This window comes from Mercenaria mercenaria, chromosome 12, assembly GCF_021730395.1.
Source record: "Mercenaria mercenaria strain notata chromosome 12, MADL_Memer_1, whole genome shotgun sequence".
NCBI lineage: Eukaryota > Metazoa > Mollusca > Bivalvia > Venerida > Veneridae > Mercenaria > Mercenaria mercenaria.
In genome coordinates, this window is record NC_069372.1 from 28,398,743 (window position 1) to 28,412,143 (window position 13,401).

The following is a 13,401-nucleotide window of genomic DNA, read 5'->3' on the forward strand; positions in this document are numbered from 1 at the left end:
AACGATCGTTGAATACATAATTCTCCATGGTGGTATTGGTAATGACAGCCGAAAATTGCTGTGGCAGCCCAGGTTTGATTCCTGACATGGCATCTTTTTTTTCCCTAATTTGGCCTTTTTTATGACAGTTTAGAAACAAAAGCTCATATTCTAATGTTCATAATACGACCAAACTTAGATCATTTCGGGCAAAATCTGGAGGTAAGTGCCTTTAATTCTGGACCAAGACAACTGATCGTTTATCTGGGGTTTCCACTTTAAAAGAGGGGTTTCACTGAATAGGAAAAGCATAGTTTTGAATGTTGGTACTAAGAATGTTCTTTGTTTTTTTTCAATAGTCCAGTCCAATATATTTACAAGGGTAGAATGAAATGTCTGTTTATAACAAAATATCATCATGGCTCAGATCTCGAGTTTAAATTATACAGTAGTCTGGGCATTTTGTTAGTACCACACAAACCAAAGCAAACTCTATGCACTTTTATTACTCTGATCTGGTATTTTCACAGCAGTTGCTTTCCTACTTCAAATCATGTTTACAATTAACTTGTCTTCTCACTGCACAGTAAACTATGACCTGTCTTGTAAAGTTTTCATTTAAAGGATTTCTTTCCAATTACCATTGTATTGCCAAGTTTTATTCATGTTACAGATAAACAGTTTATTCTATACATTGTATCTGTAATGCTACTAAAGCCCCTCCCCATGCCCTCTCTCCTACAGCCTAAAACTTCATGTTTTCAGTAATCTTTTTGTGTATTTGGAGCATTTTGTACTGACATTATGCATTAAACGCTGATTTATGTGTGAGATACTGACATTATGCACTGCATGCTGATTCTGTGTGGTGTACTGACATTATGCACTACACGCTGATTCTGTGTGGTGTACTGACATTATGCACTACATGCTGATTCTTAGACTGGCTCCCGTCCCTATGTTTGTTCTTATTTACATTTATATAAGTTTATTCATTAAGAGCGAAGTAACTCCAGCAGGTTGTTTCTACATTTTTTATTGCCCCTGGCTCCGAACATAGGTATGGTTCAGCCATCAGATTAGACTTACACAGTCTGTTGAGATTAAACATTTCCCATTTTATTTATTTATTTATTTATTTTTTAAATATATATCAAATTTTCTGTAGCTCCCTTTTACTGAGGCTAGAGATATTGTAAATTTTATGAGAAAGTGGTATCAGAGAGGATTTTATGCCCAAGTGCTTTACATTTAATGACTCTAACGACTGATGCCAGTCTACCATCAGATAAAATGTGCTATTTTGGAGGCTTAAGATTTTCTTATTTTGCTTGCAGTATTTATATAAAAAAATAACCATGCAGCCAGGGAGCCAGGCTAGCTGATTCTGTGTGGTGTACTGACATTATGCACTACACGCTGATTCTGTGTGGGGTACTGACATTATGCACTACACGCTGATTCTGTGTGGTGTACTGACATTATACACTACACACTGATTCTGCGTGGTGTAATGACATTATGCACTACACGCTGATTCTGTGTGGTGTACTGACATTATGCACTACACGTTGATTCTGTGTGGTGTCCTGACATTATGCACTACACGCTTATCTGTGTGGGGTAGTTATTTTTGGAAAACCTAAAAATATGGTTATGTCAACTGACCAGAATTAGTGGTACAATATGAACAAGGAACAGCATTTAATACATGTCAGCGTTTGCTTGGAACATTCCAGGATATAAAATCTGCATGTTTACCATTTATCAGTATGTGTCAAACAGCAGTCAATGATAACCAACATATTCCAGCACATGTTAATATAGGTAAGTAATTATCCAGAAGTTCTTACAATAGGTAATATAGGGAATAAACATTATAAACGATGCAATTAATTTCTTACATCAAAACAATGTCTCCGAGCCAAGAAAAGGTTTAGAAACAATGGCGTGCTTGCATTTTTCTGAAGCTGCATGAACAATTTGTACTGGTATCAATAATCAACATGTGTTCAAAGAATGATTACATTTTGCTAGAGAGGAACTGTGTCTACAGTTTTTGTCTTCCATCTTGCAGAAAGATTCACCACAAGTTAGACAAGGCAGAAGGATTTTTTTCCAGCAATTAAGTTTGGAAGAAGACTTTTTTGATGTCTACTTACTCATATGCTGTTCTCTCAATTCTTTTATACGTGCTCTGATCTTTTTCCTTTCATCAAAGTTGTCTGATTTGCTGAGCTAAAAATATGTAGGATAAATAAACATTACAAATACAAATTATGAAATGACATAAGAAGAGCACTGCCTATGGGTGCAATCACTCGTCTGCAAGTGCTGGACAATATGTAAGAAAAGAGTTATAGTTAAGATTTTCTAAGTACAAATCAGGCAATAATTCTGACAAAATGCATATCAGAGTTATGGGTCTTGACCTTCATAGTCCCCTAATGATGATAAACAAGTGTGCAAAGTTTCAAAGCAGCTGTAGCTTTTATAGTTTTTGAGAAAAGGTGGACCTAAACAAAAATTTTAACCAAGAAACTAAACTTTTCTAAGTACAAAATAGCCATAATTTTATCAAAATGCATATCAGAGTTATGGTTCTAGGCCTACATAGTCCCCTGATGATGATAAGCAAGTGTGCAAAGTTTCAAAGCTGTAGCTCTTACAGTAATTGAGCAAAGGTGGACCTAAAAAACATATTTTAACCAACGCCAACGATCAAGTGATGACAATATCTCATAGATATTTTTCAAGCTTTTGTGTTTTTGCTGGAGCTGGAAGAACTGGTCTTACACCCCGGGATTTAAGATGACTCAAATGTAGTAATTTATAAATGAATGCGTTAATTCATACACTACTACAATAAAATAGTGCTTAAAAAAAAACATTCATTTGACCTTATTTCTTCTATTAATTGAAGACTAAGATTTGCAAGAAAAAGAATCTATGTGGATTGAAATTTATCTGGCTCTCTGCAGTTTAAAATAACACTCAAGCCAGATATTACCATCTGGATTCTTACAGTAATAATTGTCTACCCATGTGTAAAAGACCCTAAAATAATATTATGATAATATCAAAGAAATGATTTTCTCTCCTCTATTTAATCATTGTTAAAGATCTAAGAATTGGATAAATCTAAACTGCTACTTTACTTTTATATATAGCCCCATCTACTGCCACTTGGAAAAGTAATAAAAGAAATTCCTGAACTTCTGTAAATATGACACTATTTTCTAGAGACTGTTATATAATTTAGGGCATAGTGAATTTTCCAGTTTCCAGGTTACTTCAGTGTGCGAAGCATGAAGAGGTGCTGAGTCCAAACCCACAGACCTTTAGTAAGCAACTGGATAGCTCCCTCTCTCAAATGCATTTGAGCTTTGGTCCCAGAGGAGGACAGTAGGTGATTTGTAAACAATGACCTTCACCAGTCAGCCAGTACTGCCTCTTGACTAGTCTGGCTACCATTTAAATAGTATTTCAAAAAATAAATATCTTTTTTCAAGCTGTTTCTCTATCTCAGCAAAATTCATTCCCAGCCCTGATGATAAAAGGGGCACATCTGAATACCTCCAGGAGAACATAACTTATCCGATGTACTTCTGTGTATTGTAAGTCCGAGAAGACTCAACTCAAAAAGAAAAATTTAATGTAAGTAAAACAGCTATAATTTCATACATAGACCAAGAACAGTAACTCTTACCAGTTGGTTCAACTGCTCCTCATCTGTGATTGTAGAGTAATCCATCTTGGTAGAGGATGGGGCAGAAGGGTCCCAGTACTTGACTTCTTTACGGGTCGAGCCCGAATCAGACTTGTCCTCCTGTTTCTAAAATCAAAGGAGATATTTATATTATTAAACTGCAAAACAGTCCTAGTTATCCTTAGGAATTTTCTAGGGAACAGAGATTTTTACTTCAAAATGATTAAAGTTCAAGAAAATAGCAGTTCTTGTTATTTTCAATGGAACCATTTTTCAAAATTTAAATGTAAACAATTACATGTCACACAAACATTTCCACTAGCACTGGATTTTTATCTATTACTTTTCCCATGAAAGCTTTCTACAGGAGAAAACCTAACATGATAGGAGCCACATTTCTATTCAATTATCCCCAATTATTACTGAATTATCACCAGTTATCTAACACGCCTGATGCATCAAGCATTGTTTGGCATGATAAGATGTCTTTGACAGTATTGCAAATTTGTACTGTGTTTCTACACACAAACATTCAGTTTTGTACTTCACACAATAATACCAGCTTTGTGTAATTGTCATTTTCATCTTTCAGTGATCATCCTTCAATTCAATTTCTGAAATTTAAGTAAGCTGACCCTTAATGACAGCAGGAAATTTCTGTTAAATCATATATTCCCTGTATGCAAACATTTCAGCATTCTCTGGTTTGTACACGATGAGTTACACTAAAAAAGCAAAAACATGCCAATTTAGTGAAGATATATAAGTAATTGCAAAGAAATTACCTATTGAGTTATCATGATATTGTTATTATTGTGTGTTACCTGAAACAACAGAATAAGTGATGCCACATTTCTTTGACTTAATGCTGTCATTTTTCTCTGTTTAATACAGTATCCAAATTTGATATCCATAGAGAATGACTACTTTCACATCTTTTATTCACTAAAGAAACTCCTGACCTCAAAATTCTTTTTGTCTTTCAAAAACTTTTTTCTTTCTTTTTGTTTTCATAATGAAATATATAATGTCAACATGTGTTACTGAACTGACTTGCAATCAGAACTTTTAACCATTTTTATTTACCATTCCTGTGAAATTGCCCATCTTTAAGGTAATAATTGTATGAAATTGTACAACTTTATTGCTTTTGTTCCTTTGAAAGTTATTAACATTTAAGAGGTTTGATTATAAAACAAGTGTCCATTTTATAATACACTTGACCACAATAAAGCCCCGAAGATTACTTTGAGGTATCTTTAAAATGGTAATCTGAAGATTTTAGAAAACAAAATGACCTTATTTAAAACCGGACATTACATGCACTGTCAAAGGTTAGAGTTAGATTTCTCTGATTTCAAAGTTTACCCTGTATCTTAGGGTCTCCATCCTACAAAACCCATTAAAACTATAAGTATGTCAGCCTTGCTTATCTCAAAATTCCAACTATGACTAAGAAGTGCACATGTTCATCTTGTTTCTTTATAACTATACACATTTTCACTCTTTGACAGTGAGACTTCAGTTGTGTCAAACTTAACTTGAAGTTCTGTCAGTTAAATTTCTATGATTGTATTTATGCCTTAGTGTGTCAAAGAAAAAAAATGGATGCCTACATAATTATGCAAAGCAAATACATATATATAATGACCAGCAGTTAAAGTTAAATTCCATAATCTCTAAGTAAAATGCTTGCCAAAGATCTACCTTGGAATTCAACATAATGAGTTTCAACAGTTACTGTACATCAAATATTCTCAAAATGATGCCAAATGCAAATTGCAATTTTGTTTACCTTTTTCATGTCAAAGTTGTTACTTTGCAGGCTTAGTTTTTTGTATGTTTTTTTCCCTACCAATGGAGGCGAGACATTTTATAACACGGTCCAGTAAGGTTTTTCTTAGTGGCTTATAGGTAAGTCATTTTCAAGAAATATTCAAAAATCATTCCTGCCTTTGATGGTGCTAAAAACCCAAAATCACCAAAATGCAGGTTCGGAAACCATTTCAATATGTCACTGACACTTACCAAACTACACATCTTGCACAGTGACCTTGGCATTTGCAGTTGTCAAGGAGAAGTATTCCAGGTAAATATGAAATTTTATATTATATATCTGTTTATCTTGTCTAAACTATTATTATACAAGATAACATTAACAGCATGGTGCCTTAAGATCAGATATTGGGATCTGCTTGCATGCTGTTACTTACAAAATATTGTCTGATATTCAGGTAAACAGAATCAATATTTCTAACAAACAAATTAATACTACCATTTGGGTAACCATAAAGTATCACCTATACAGCTGTTTTATGGTGATTTGTTCTTCTGTTGTTGTTGTTTTTTTGTTGGGTTTACATCAGGCTTACACTGACTTCACTGACTTTAAAATTTGTTCAATGTTCTAAAGTACTTGGTAAAGATCTATGCTGAAAAATATTTCTATCATGTGCATTTCACCTCAATTTCTCAAGTGGTATATCCAAGAATAGCCTCTTGATAAATTTACCTTCAAGTTCTGAGTAAAACTTGTGTACCGTATAACCCCGTTTAAACGCCCCCGGGGGCGATGCATTTTACGAAAAATTTGATCCAAACAATGTCAGTAACTCGTATAAACGCCCCCCTATTCATCCCAATTCATGCACTGACATAACCCGATACGTAATCGTACTGGGAATCTGTGTAAAGTCGCGCGCCGAGTGACATCATCCGAGTTAAATTCGATCAATACTGTAGCGTTTATAGCGTGGCATATTCAGTACTTACACACAGTAGATTTATTTCTGCCATGCTTGTTGACGTGTTTAAAAGTTTGTGTTAATAAAGTGTGGGGTTTTTTTTAAATTCATTTGTATTGTTATGGAATTGTTATTATCTGGATATTATTGTGTTGGATCTAGGACCAATTTTTGAAGGTAAGATTTTTTTATTTTCCCAAAAAAACGTGAGGGGGCGTTAATTAGAGGGGGAGCGTTAATACGGGGTTATACGGTATCCCAATTACTTTGATAGATAAAATAAATCATGAAATGAATATTCAAAGTTAAAAATTATTTCTGGCAGCACTTACATTTTACAATTACTTATTGGAAGATAACACTTAACTATAACTCTATCTTGCAAGTTTAAATTTGATCATAGTAACAGGGTGCCATAGTTACACCAAGGTTATAAGCCATAGTTATACATGCGTCATAGTTGTACTCTGAAGAGATCACAGATATAAAAGGCCACAGTTATATCCTAACACAGGACCATAGTTAAACCAAGGTAATAGTTACACCTTAAGTGGGCAACAGTTATTCTAGAGCCCTAGTTACAACCTGAAAATACCACAGTTACACCAAAGTTTTATTACTACCCTGAACTGGGCCATAGTAAACACCAGGGTCATAGTTATGTAATGAAAAGGCCATATATAGTTATTCCAGGAACACAGTTATACTCTGAAGGGGTCATTATTATACCTGAGCCCTAATTATACCCTTGTTGTAGTTGAAGGGACCATAGTTATAGTTATACACTGTAGGGGCTAAAGTTATACTCTGAAAGGGCTATAATTATACCCTGAAAGGGCCATAGTTGTAAGTTATATCCTGTAGGGGCTACAGTTATACCCTGAAAGGAATATAGTTATACCCTGAAGGGGCCATAATTATACTTATATCCTGTAGGGGCTACAAGTTATACCCTGAAAGGGCTATATTTATACCCTGAAAGGGCCATAGTTATAGTTATATTCTGTAGGGGCTACAGTTATATGCTGAAAGGGATATAGTTATACCCTGAAGGGGCCATAGTTATAGTTATCCCTGGAAGAGCTATAGTTATAGTTTGAAGGGACCATACTTATAGTTACACCCTGAAGGGGCTATATTCACGGTTATACCTGAAGGGCCTCATAGTTATACCCTGAAGGGACCATTGTAAAAATGTTATCCAGTAATGGCTGTATCTATACCTTGAAGGGGTGGTAATTACAGTTTTACCCTGAAGTGGTCATATTTATAATTTTACCCTGAAGAGCCCCATAGTTACACCCTAAAGGGACCATAGTTATATAGTTTTATCGAGTAGAGGCTATAGTTATACTCTGAAGGGGCCATAGTTGTAGTTACACCCTAAAGGGGCTATAGTTACAGTTACACCCTGGAGGGACAATTTAATATTAAACTTGAGCAAGCTAATAATGATGGGAGTAACAATTAATTTACTAAGTATAGCAAGTCTTGGCAGATACGCTTCTATCAAAATCCACAAGTTTTACTCTTCTTATCACATCCTTGCACAGTCCTATTTCTCTGAGAAAAACATTATCAACATGACTGGAATCATGATTTTTTACCAGCAGGTTCTTCACAAAATTCTCATGAAATGTAACAAAAAATCTTCCAAATAGTTAACTATAACTGCCAGTGAGTTCTAGACAAGCTGTTACAACAAAAAGATCATTAATTCATCATTGATGTTCCCCATACTAATTTAGTACCTGACAAAACTATAGCTTGTCCATGTATGTAGCCAGTCTGATAAGCTAAGCCAGATAGTTGTGTGAAAATCAAACCAGATAAGCATCTAAGGCATACTGTGAATGATAGAAGGAAGTTATATCTACAACTTGAGCTTTCTTCCCCATGGAAAGAATATTACAGGAACATCTAGATACTCACTCTGAACTTTTCTGAGATTTTGCTTAATTGCTGACTTTGAAAACTGAGGTAAAATAGTAAATAAAAACACATTTGTACTGGTCACAGTATTTTTACAAACAAAACTATACCAACATAATGCAAAAATGCTACATTTTTTAAATCTAGTTTTATATTTGTTCTTAAATTTTTATAAGCTGAAAGAGATTTAATCAAAATACTAAAGCACATTTGACACAGATCAAGCGATCCAGTCTTCAACATTGCAATCTTTTAAAATGTTTAAAAATAATGATAGATGATGGTGAATTTTAGCTAAAATTGCCAAAAACCTTAAAAACATGACAAAAACATAACATTATTAAGGTTTGACCTATTTATATATTATAATACAGCATTCCATCTGAAACCAAATGATATTTTCCAAAACAATTTGGCCAAAGAAAAACCAACTTAAAGCTTATAGGGCATCTTCATATAAATACACTTCCTCAAACTATCTGGCAAGTAGAGGTGGAAACACAAAACAAGAGGACCATGATGGTCCTGAATCGCTCACCTATCCCCAAATGACCCAGTGTTGAACTGAGTATGACGTCGTTATTTCTATTATTTGACATAGTGACCTAGTTTTTGAGCACATGTGACCTAGATATCATCAAGATAAAAAATTCTGACCAATTTTCATAAAGATCCATTGAAAAATATGACCTCTAGAGAGGTCACAAGGTTTTTCTATTATTTGACCTAATGACCTAGTTTTTGAAGGCACGTGACCCACTTTTGAACTTGACCTAGATATAATCAAGTTGAACATTCTCACCAATTTTCATGAAGATTTCATGAAAAATATGGCCTTAAGAGAGGTCACAAGGTTTTTCTATTTTTCAACCTACTGACCTAGTTTTTGACCGCACATGACCCAGTTATAAAATGACCTAGATATCATCAAGCTGAACACTCTCACCAATTTTCATGAAGATCGATTAAGAAATATGGCCTCTAGAGACATCACAAGGTTTTTCTATTTTTAGACCTACTGACCTAGTTTTTGACCACACATGACCCAATTTCAAACTTGACCTAGATATCATCAAGTTGAACATTCTGATCAATTTTCATGAAGATCTCTTGAAAAATATGGCCTCTAGAGAGGTCACAAGGTTTTTCTATTTTTAAATCTACTGACCTAGTTATTGACCGCATGTGACCCGGTTTGAATCTGACCTAGATATCATCAAGGTGAACATTCTGACTAATTTTCATAAAGATCCCATAAAAAATATGGCCTCTAGAGAGGTCACAAGGTTTTTCTATTTTTAAATCTACTGACCTAGTTATTGACCGCACGTGACCCAGTTTCGAAATTGACCTAGATATCATCAAGGTGAACATTCTGACTAATTTTCATAAAGATCCCGTAAAAAATATGGCCTCTAGAGAGGTCACAAAGTTTTTCTATTTTCAGACCTACTGACCTAGTGTTTGACCGCACGTGACCCAGTTTCAAACTTGACCTAGATATCATCAAGGTGAACATTCTGACCAGTTTTCATAAGATCCATTGAGAAATATGGCCTCTAGAGAGGTCACAAGGTTTTTCTATTTTTAGACTTACTGACCTAGTTTTTGACCCCATGTGACCCAGTTTCGATCTTGACCTAGATATAATCAAGGTGAACATTCTCACCAATTTTCATGAAGATCCATTGAGAAATATGGCCTCTAGAGAGGTCACAAGGTTTTTCTATTTTTAGACCTACTGACCTAGTTTTTGACTCCACGTGACCCAGTTTCGAACTTGACCTAGATATCATCAAGGTGAACATTCTGACCAATATTACTGAAGATCTCATGAAAAACTTGGCTTCTAGAGAGGTCACAAGGTTTTTTCTATTTTTAGACCTACTGACCTAGTTTTTGACCACACGTGACCCAGTTTCGAACCTGACCTAGATATCATCAAGATGAACATTCTGACCAACTTTCATAAAGATCCCATGAAAAATGTGACCTCTAGAGTGGTCACAAGCAAAAATTTATACACGCACAGACGCACGCACGGACGATGGACAACGGACGCAACGGGATCACAAAAGCTCACCTTGTCACTTTGTGACAGGTGAGCTAAAAATGCAGCTTTGTAAGAAAAAAAAAGTAATCAAATATGAGTAACACAAATAGAATGAAGAAGAATTTTGATGTATTTTACAGTGCCAGAATGTGACTTCTGGTATTTGGTTCACTTTGGGGTAAATTACTGTGAGTCTTCATGCCCTCCCAGCCTACATTCTGTGACTTCAGGGTGAAACAAAGTTAAGAATTTGGTAATTATGAATGAATGACATTTTTGTCATAATATCTGTTCTCTTTAAGGAAGTGCCAAAAACAAATTTGCTGGAAGTGAATTTATTACCAAGAGTGCTATAATATTTATTGCTTACTAGGAAATCAAGGAAAACATTCATGATACTGTAGTAATTAAAGATCAAAGATATAGCTGATAAATGAAAGATCAAGAAAAAAAATGTTTAAAATGTGGCATTCCTTATTAAACACAGAATATATAGTTTTGTCAGTTATATATAGAAGACTCTCATCTTAAACATTCCCAAGTCCAAATTCCTACACCTACTACAAATACACATTTCAATGGGAGTGGAACTGAGAAGATACAAGTGTGGGAGGACCAAGGGCATCCAAGCAGTAATGGTGAATAGAACTCTGATACAGATAATCCCCAACACCCAACATCCCGGCACAACTCGCAATAATGGTCTACAATAGATATCAGCTTGTGCTAATTAATTTTAGGTGTTACATCTGACTTAGGTAGTTATTTCAAGTCCAAGTGCACACAGTATTGTCAGCTATAGTAATGTTTAACTTCATCCATTACTTAAAAGCAGCATGCCTCCAGACTTGGCTAAAAAATAATCTTTCTTTCAAATTGAAGTTTGGTCATATTATGAACATTAGAATATGAATTTTTGTTTTTAAAATATTTTAAAAGTTCCAAATCAAGAAAAAAGGATGACCCCGTCGGGAATTGAACCCCGGACCGCAGCGGCAATAAAGACATTTCCCCATCGTCGTATAGCTGAAGTAGTGAATAATGACTTCAAAATAATTATAGATATTTATAATCAAGACAGTTTACCTGGGGTAAAAGCGCGACAAAGGCTTTTCGATTTTCATCGTAAAAAGTAGTAATTACAACAGCAAATTCCCATGTTTTCCGTAACATAAAGTTTGTCAGTAATTAAGTTTTAAAGCCTTCTTAAGAAATATAGCATTTATTTCAAGATATCTAAAATTTTTTTTATTTTTTTTTGTTGTCGAACGATCTGGAGGCATGCCGCTTTAAAAATCTGATATATAATATTCATTTCTTTTAAGAAATGTAGAATTATTTATGCCTGTTTTCTGTGATCTTAGTATAACCATTTTAAAAGTTAAACATATTCATGAATGGCAGTGTACGAGTAATATATCTATGCTCAAAATATGAATGTATATTGCTTATCAGCAGAGATATCATATTTTGGTAGTATATGGCCATATATTTCATTCAATTACAAGCTACTTTGTGCATTTAAACTTGTACAAGTTTCTTTTTTTCTAAGATAATGCCGCGACACTAGCAGAGAAAATGTAACAAATTTTAGGCACATTCTTTGTCTTTGACAAGTGGCATCTGCATGCTACATAATCATACAAAAATATTCCCCTAGTGTGTATTCAAACTGACTGAACACATACAAGATTTTATAGTTTTTCATTTTTGGAGAAATAGCAAAAAACACTTTACCATTTAATATCAAAGGTTGCTTTATCTATATGATTATTATATTTTGGTGAACAGATATTGGTTTCCATGGTTTTAGTATCATAACAATCAGCTGCTACAACCATAAACAATTAACAATCCAGATAGGGTGGTTCTAGACTGAAATAAACTGCTAATAACACATATTGCATACACGGGTGGATCTAAGTGGCACAGGGGGTGGGGGTGGGTGGGGGATACCAGTTTAAGGTAGTTCTGTCTGGCCTTTGAATACAGAAACGAATTTTTTATGAGTTAATGGCAACCAGTGAGTAAATTTATTAAAACTGCAACATTACTATCTTTCCATACATAAAATATAATAATAAACTAATAATATTAAAACATTTGACATGTTAAATAATTCAAACTAGAGGTTGTTTTGCACGAAAAACGTATGTGTCAAATAACAAATAAATTACCAAAAGTTAGGGAAGGGTGACTATGTTACAGTATTGCAGTACAGAGCTATAGGGAATCAAGATAAAGCTGACTATTTATTGTCCATATTAGTATTGACCTGGCACTCATTAATCTTTGCCAATATTTTCGGAGCTTTTTGTTAATTTACGCAATATTTGTACCCTGAAAATATCTATATTACTAAAGTAACAATATATACAGTTAACCGATGATACAGTGGCGTAGTGGTAAGGTGTCTGACTTCCACGCCTGTTACCAAGGGTTCGAATTCACCATAGATCATTGTTAATGTAATGTTATGTTATCGATACCTGTTTACATTATTTCATGTACATGTATCATATTTCATGAATTTTAATTGTTTGCTCTTGTAGTATTTATTTTCTGGAACGCTGGTGACAAGTAATTTATCTTTTTATGTAAGATACTTTAAAAACAACTTTTAATACACTTTGTTAGAACAGGTGAATATGATAACCCATAAATATCACGATATGTTTGATCAAATAAGTGGTAAGTTTGCAAATTTGGGGAAAAAAGATATGGTCAGACGTATGACTCGAACCCACAACCTTGATATTGCCAGCTAAACGCTTTGTCTGCACAGCTACCTGCACATGCGACAGTATATCAATTAAGAATATATATGTAATAGTTAATTCATATCGCTATTTATGTTCAGACGCCAAAAACAAATTTACAGAAATATGCGGAATATTAGTGAGTGCCAGGTACTTACGGAAAATACACTACCCGAATAAAAAATGTAAATGAAAAGACATAATATGTATAGGGAGGTCATTCTT

At 34.3% G+C, this 13,401-nt stretch overlaps 1 protein-coding gene across 6 annotated transcripts in view; it reads right to left on the reverse strand.

The window, feature by feature from the left end:
* The window catches only part of LOC123533205 (titin homolog), a 195,083-nt gene that overhangs the window by 35,087 nt on the left and 146,595 nt on the right, over positions 1–13,401 (reverse strand). For all 6 annotated transcript variants that reach the window (XM_053519533.1, XM_053519537.1, XM_053519536.1 and 3 more), the window contains exons 14-15: positions 3,689–3,814; positions 2,142–2,217 (exon numbers count right to left, since the gene is read on the reverse strand). In XM_053519533.1, coding sequence (XP_053375508.1) covers positions 2,142–2,217; positions 3,689–3,814 — 202 coding nt within the window. The remainder of the gene's footprint in view (positions 1–2,141; positions 2,218–3,688; positions 3,815–13,401) is intronic.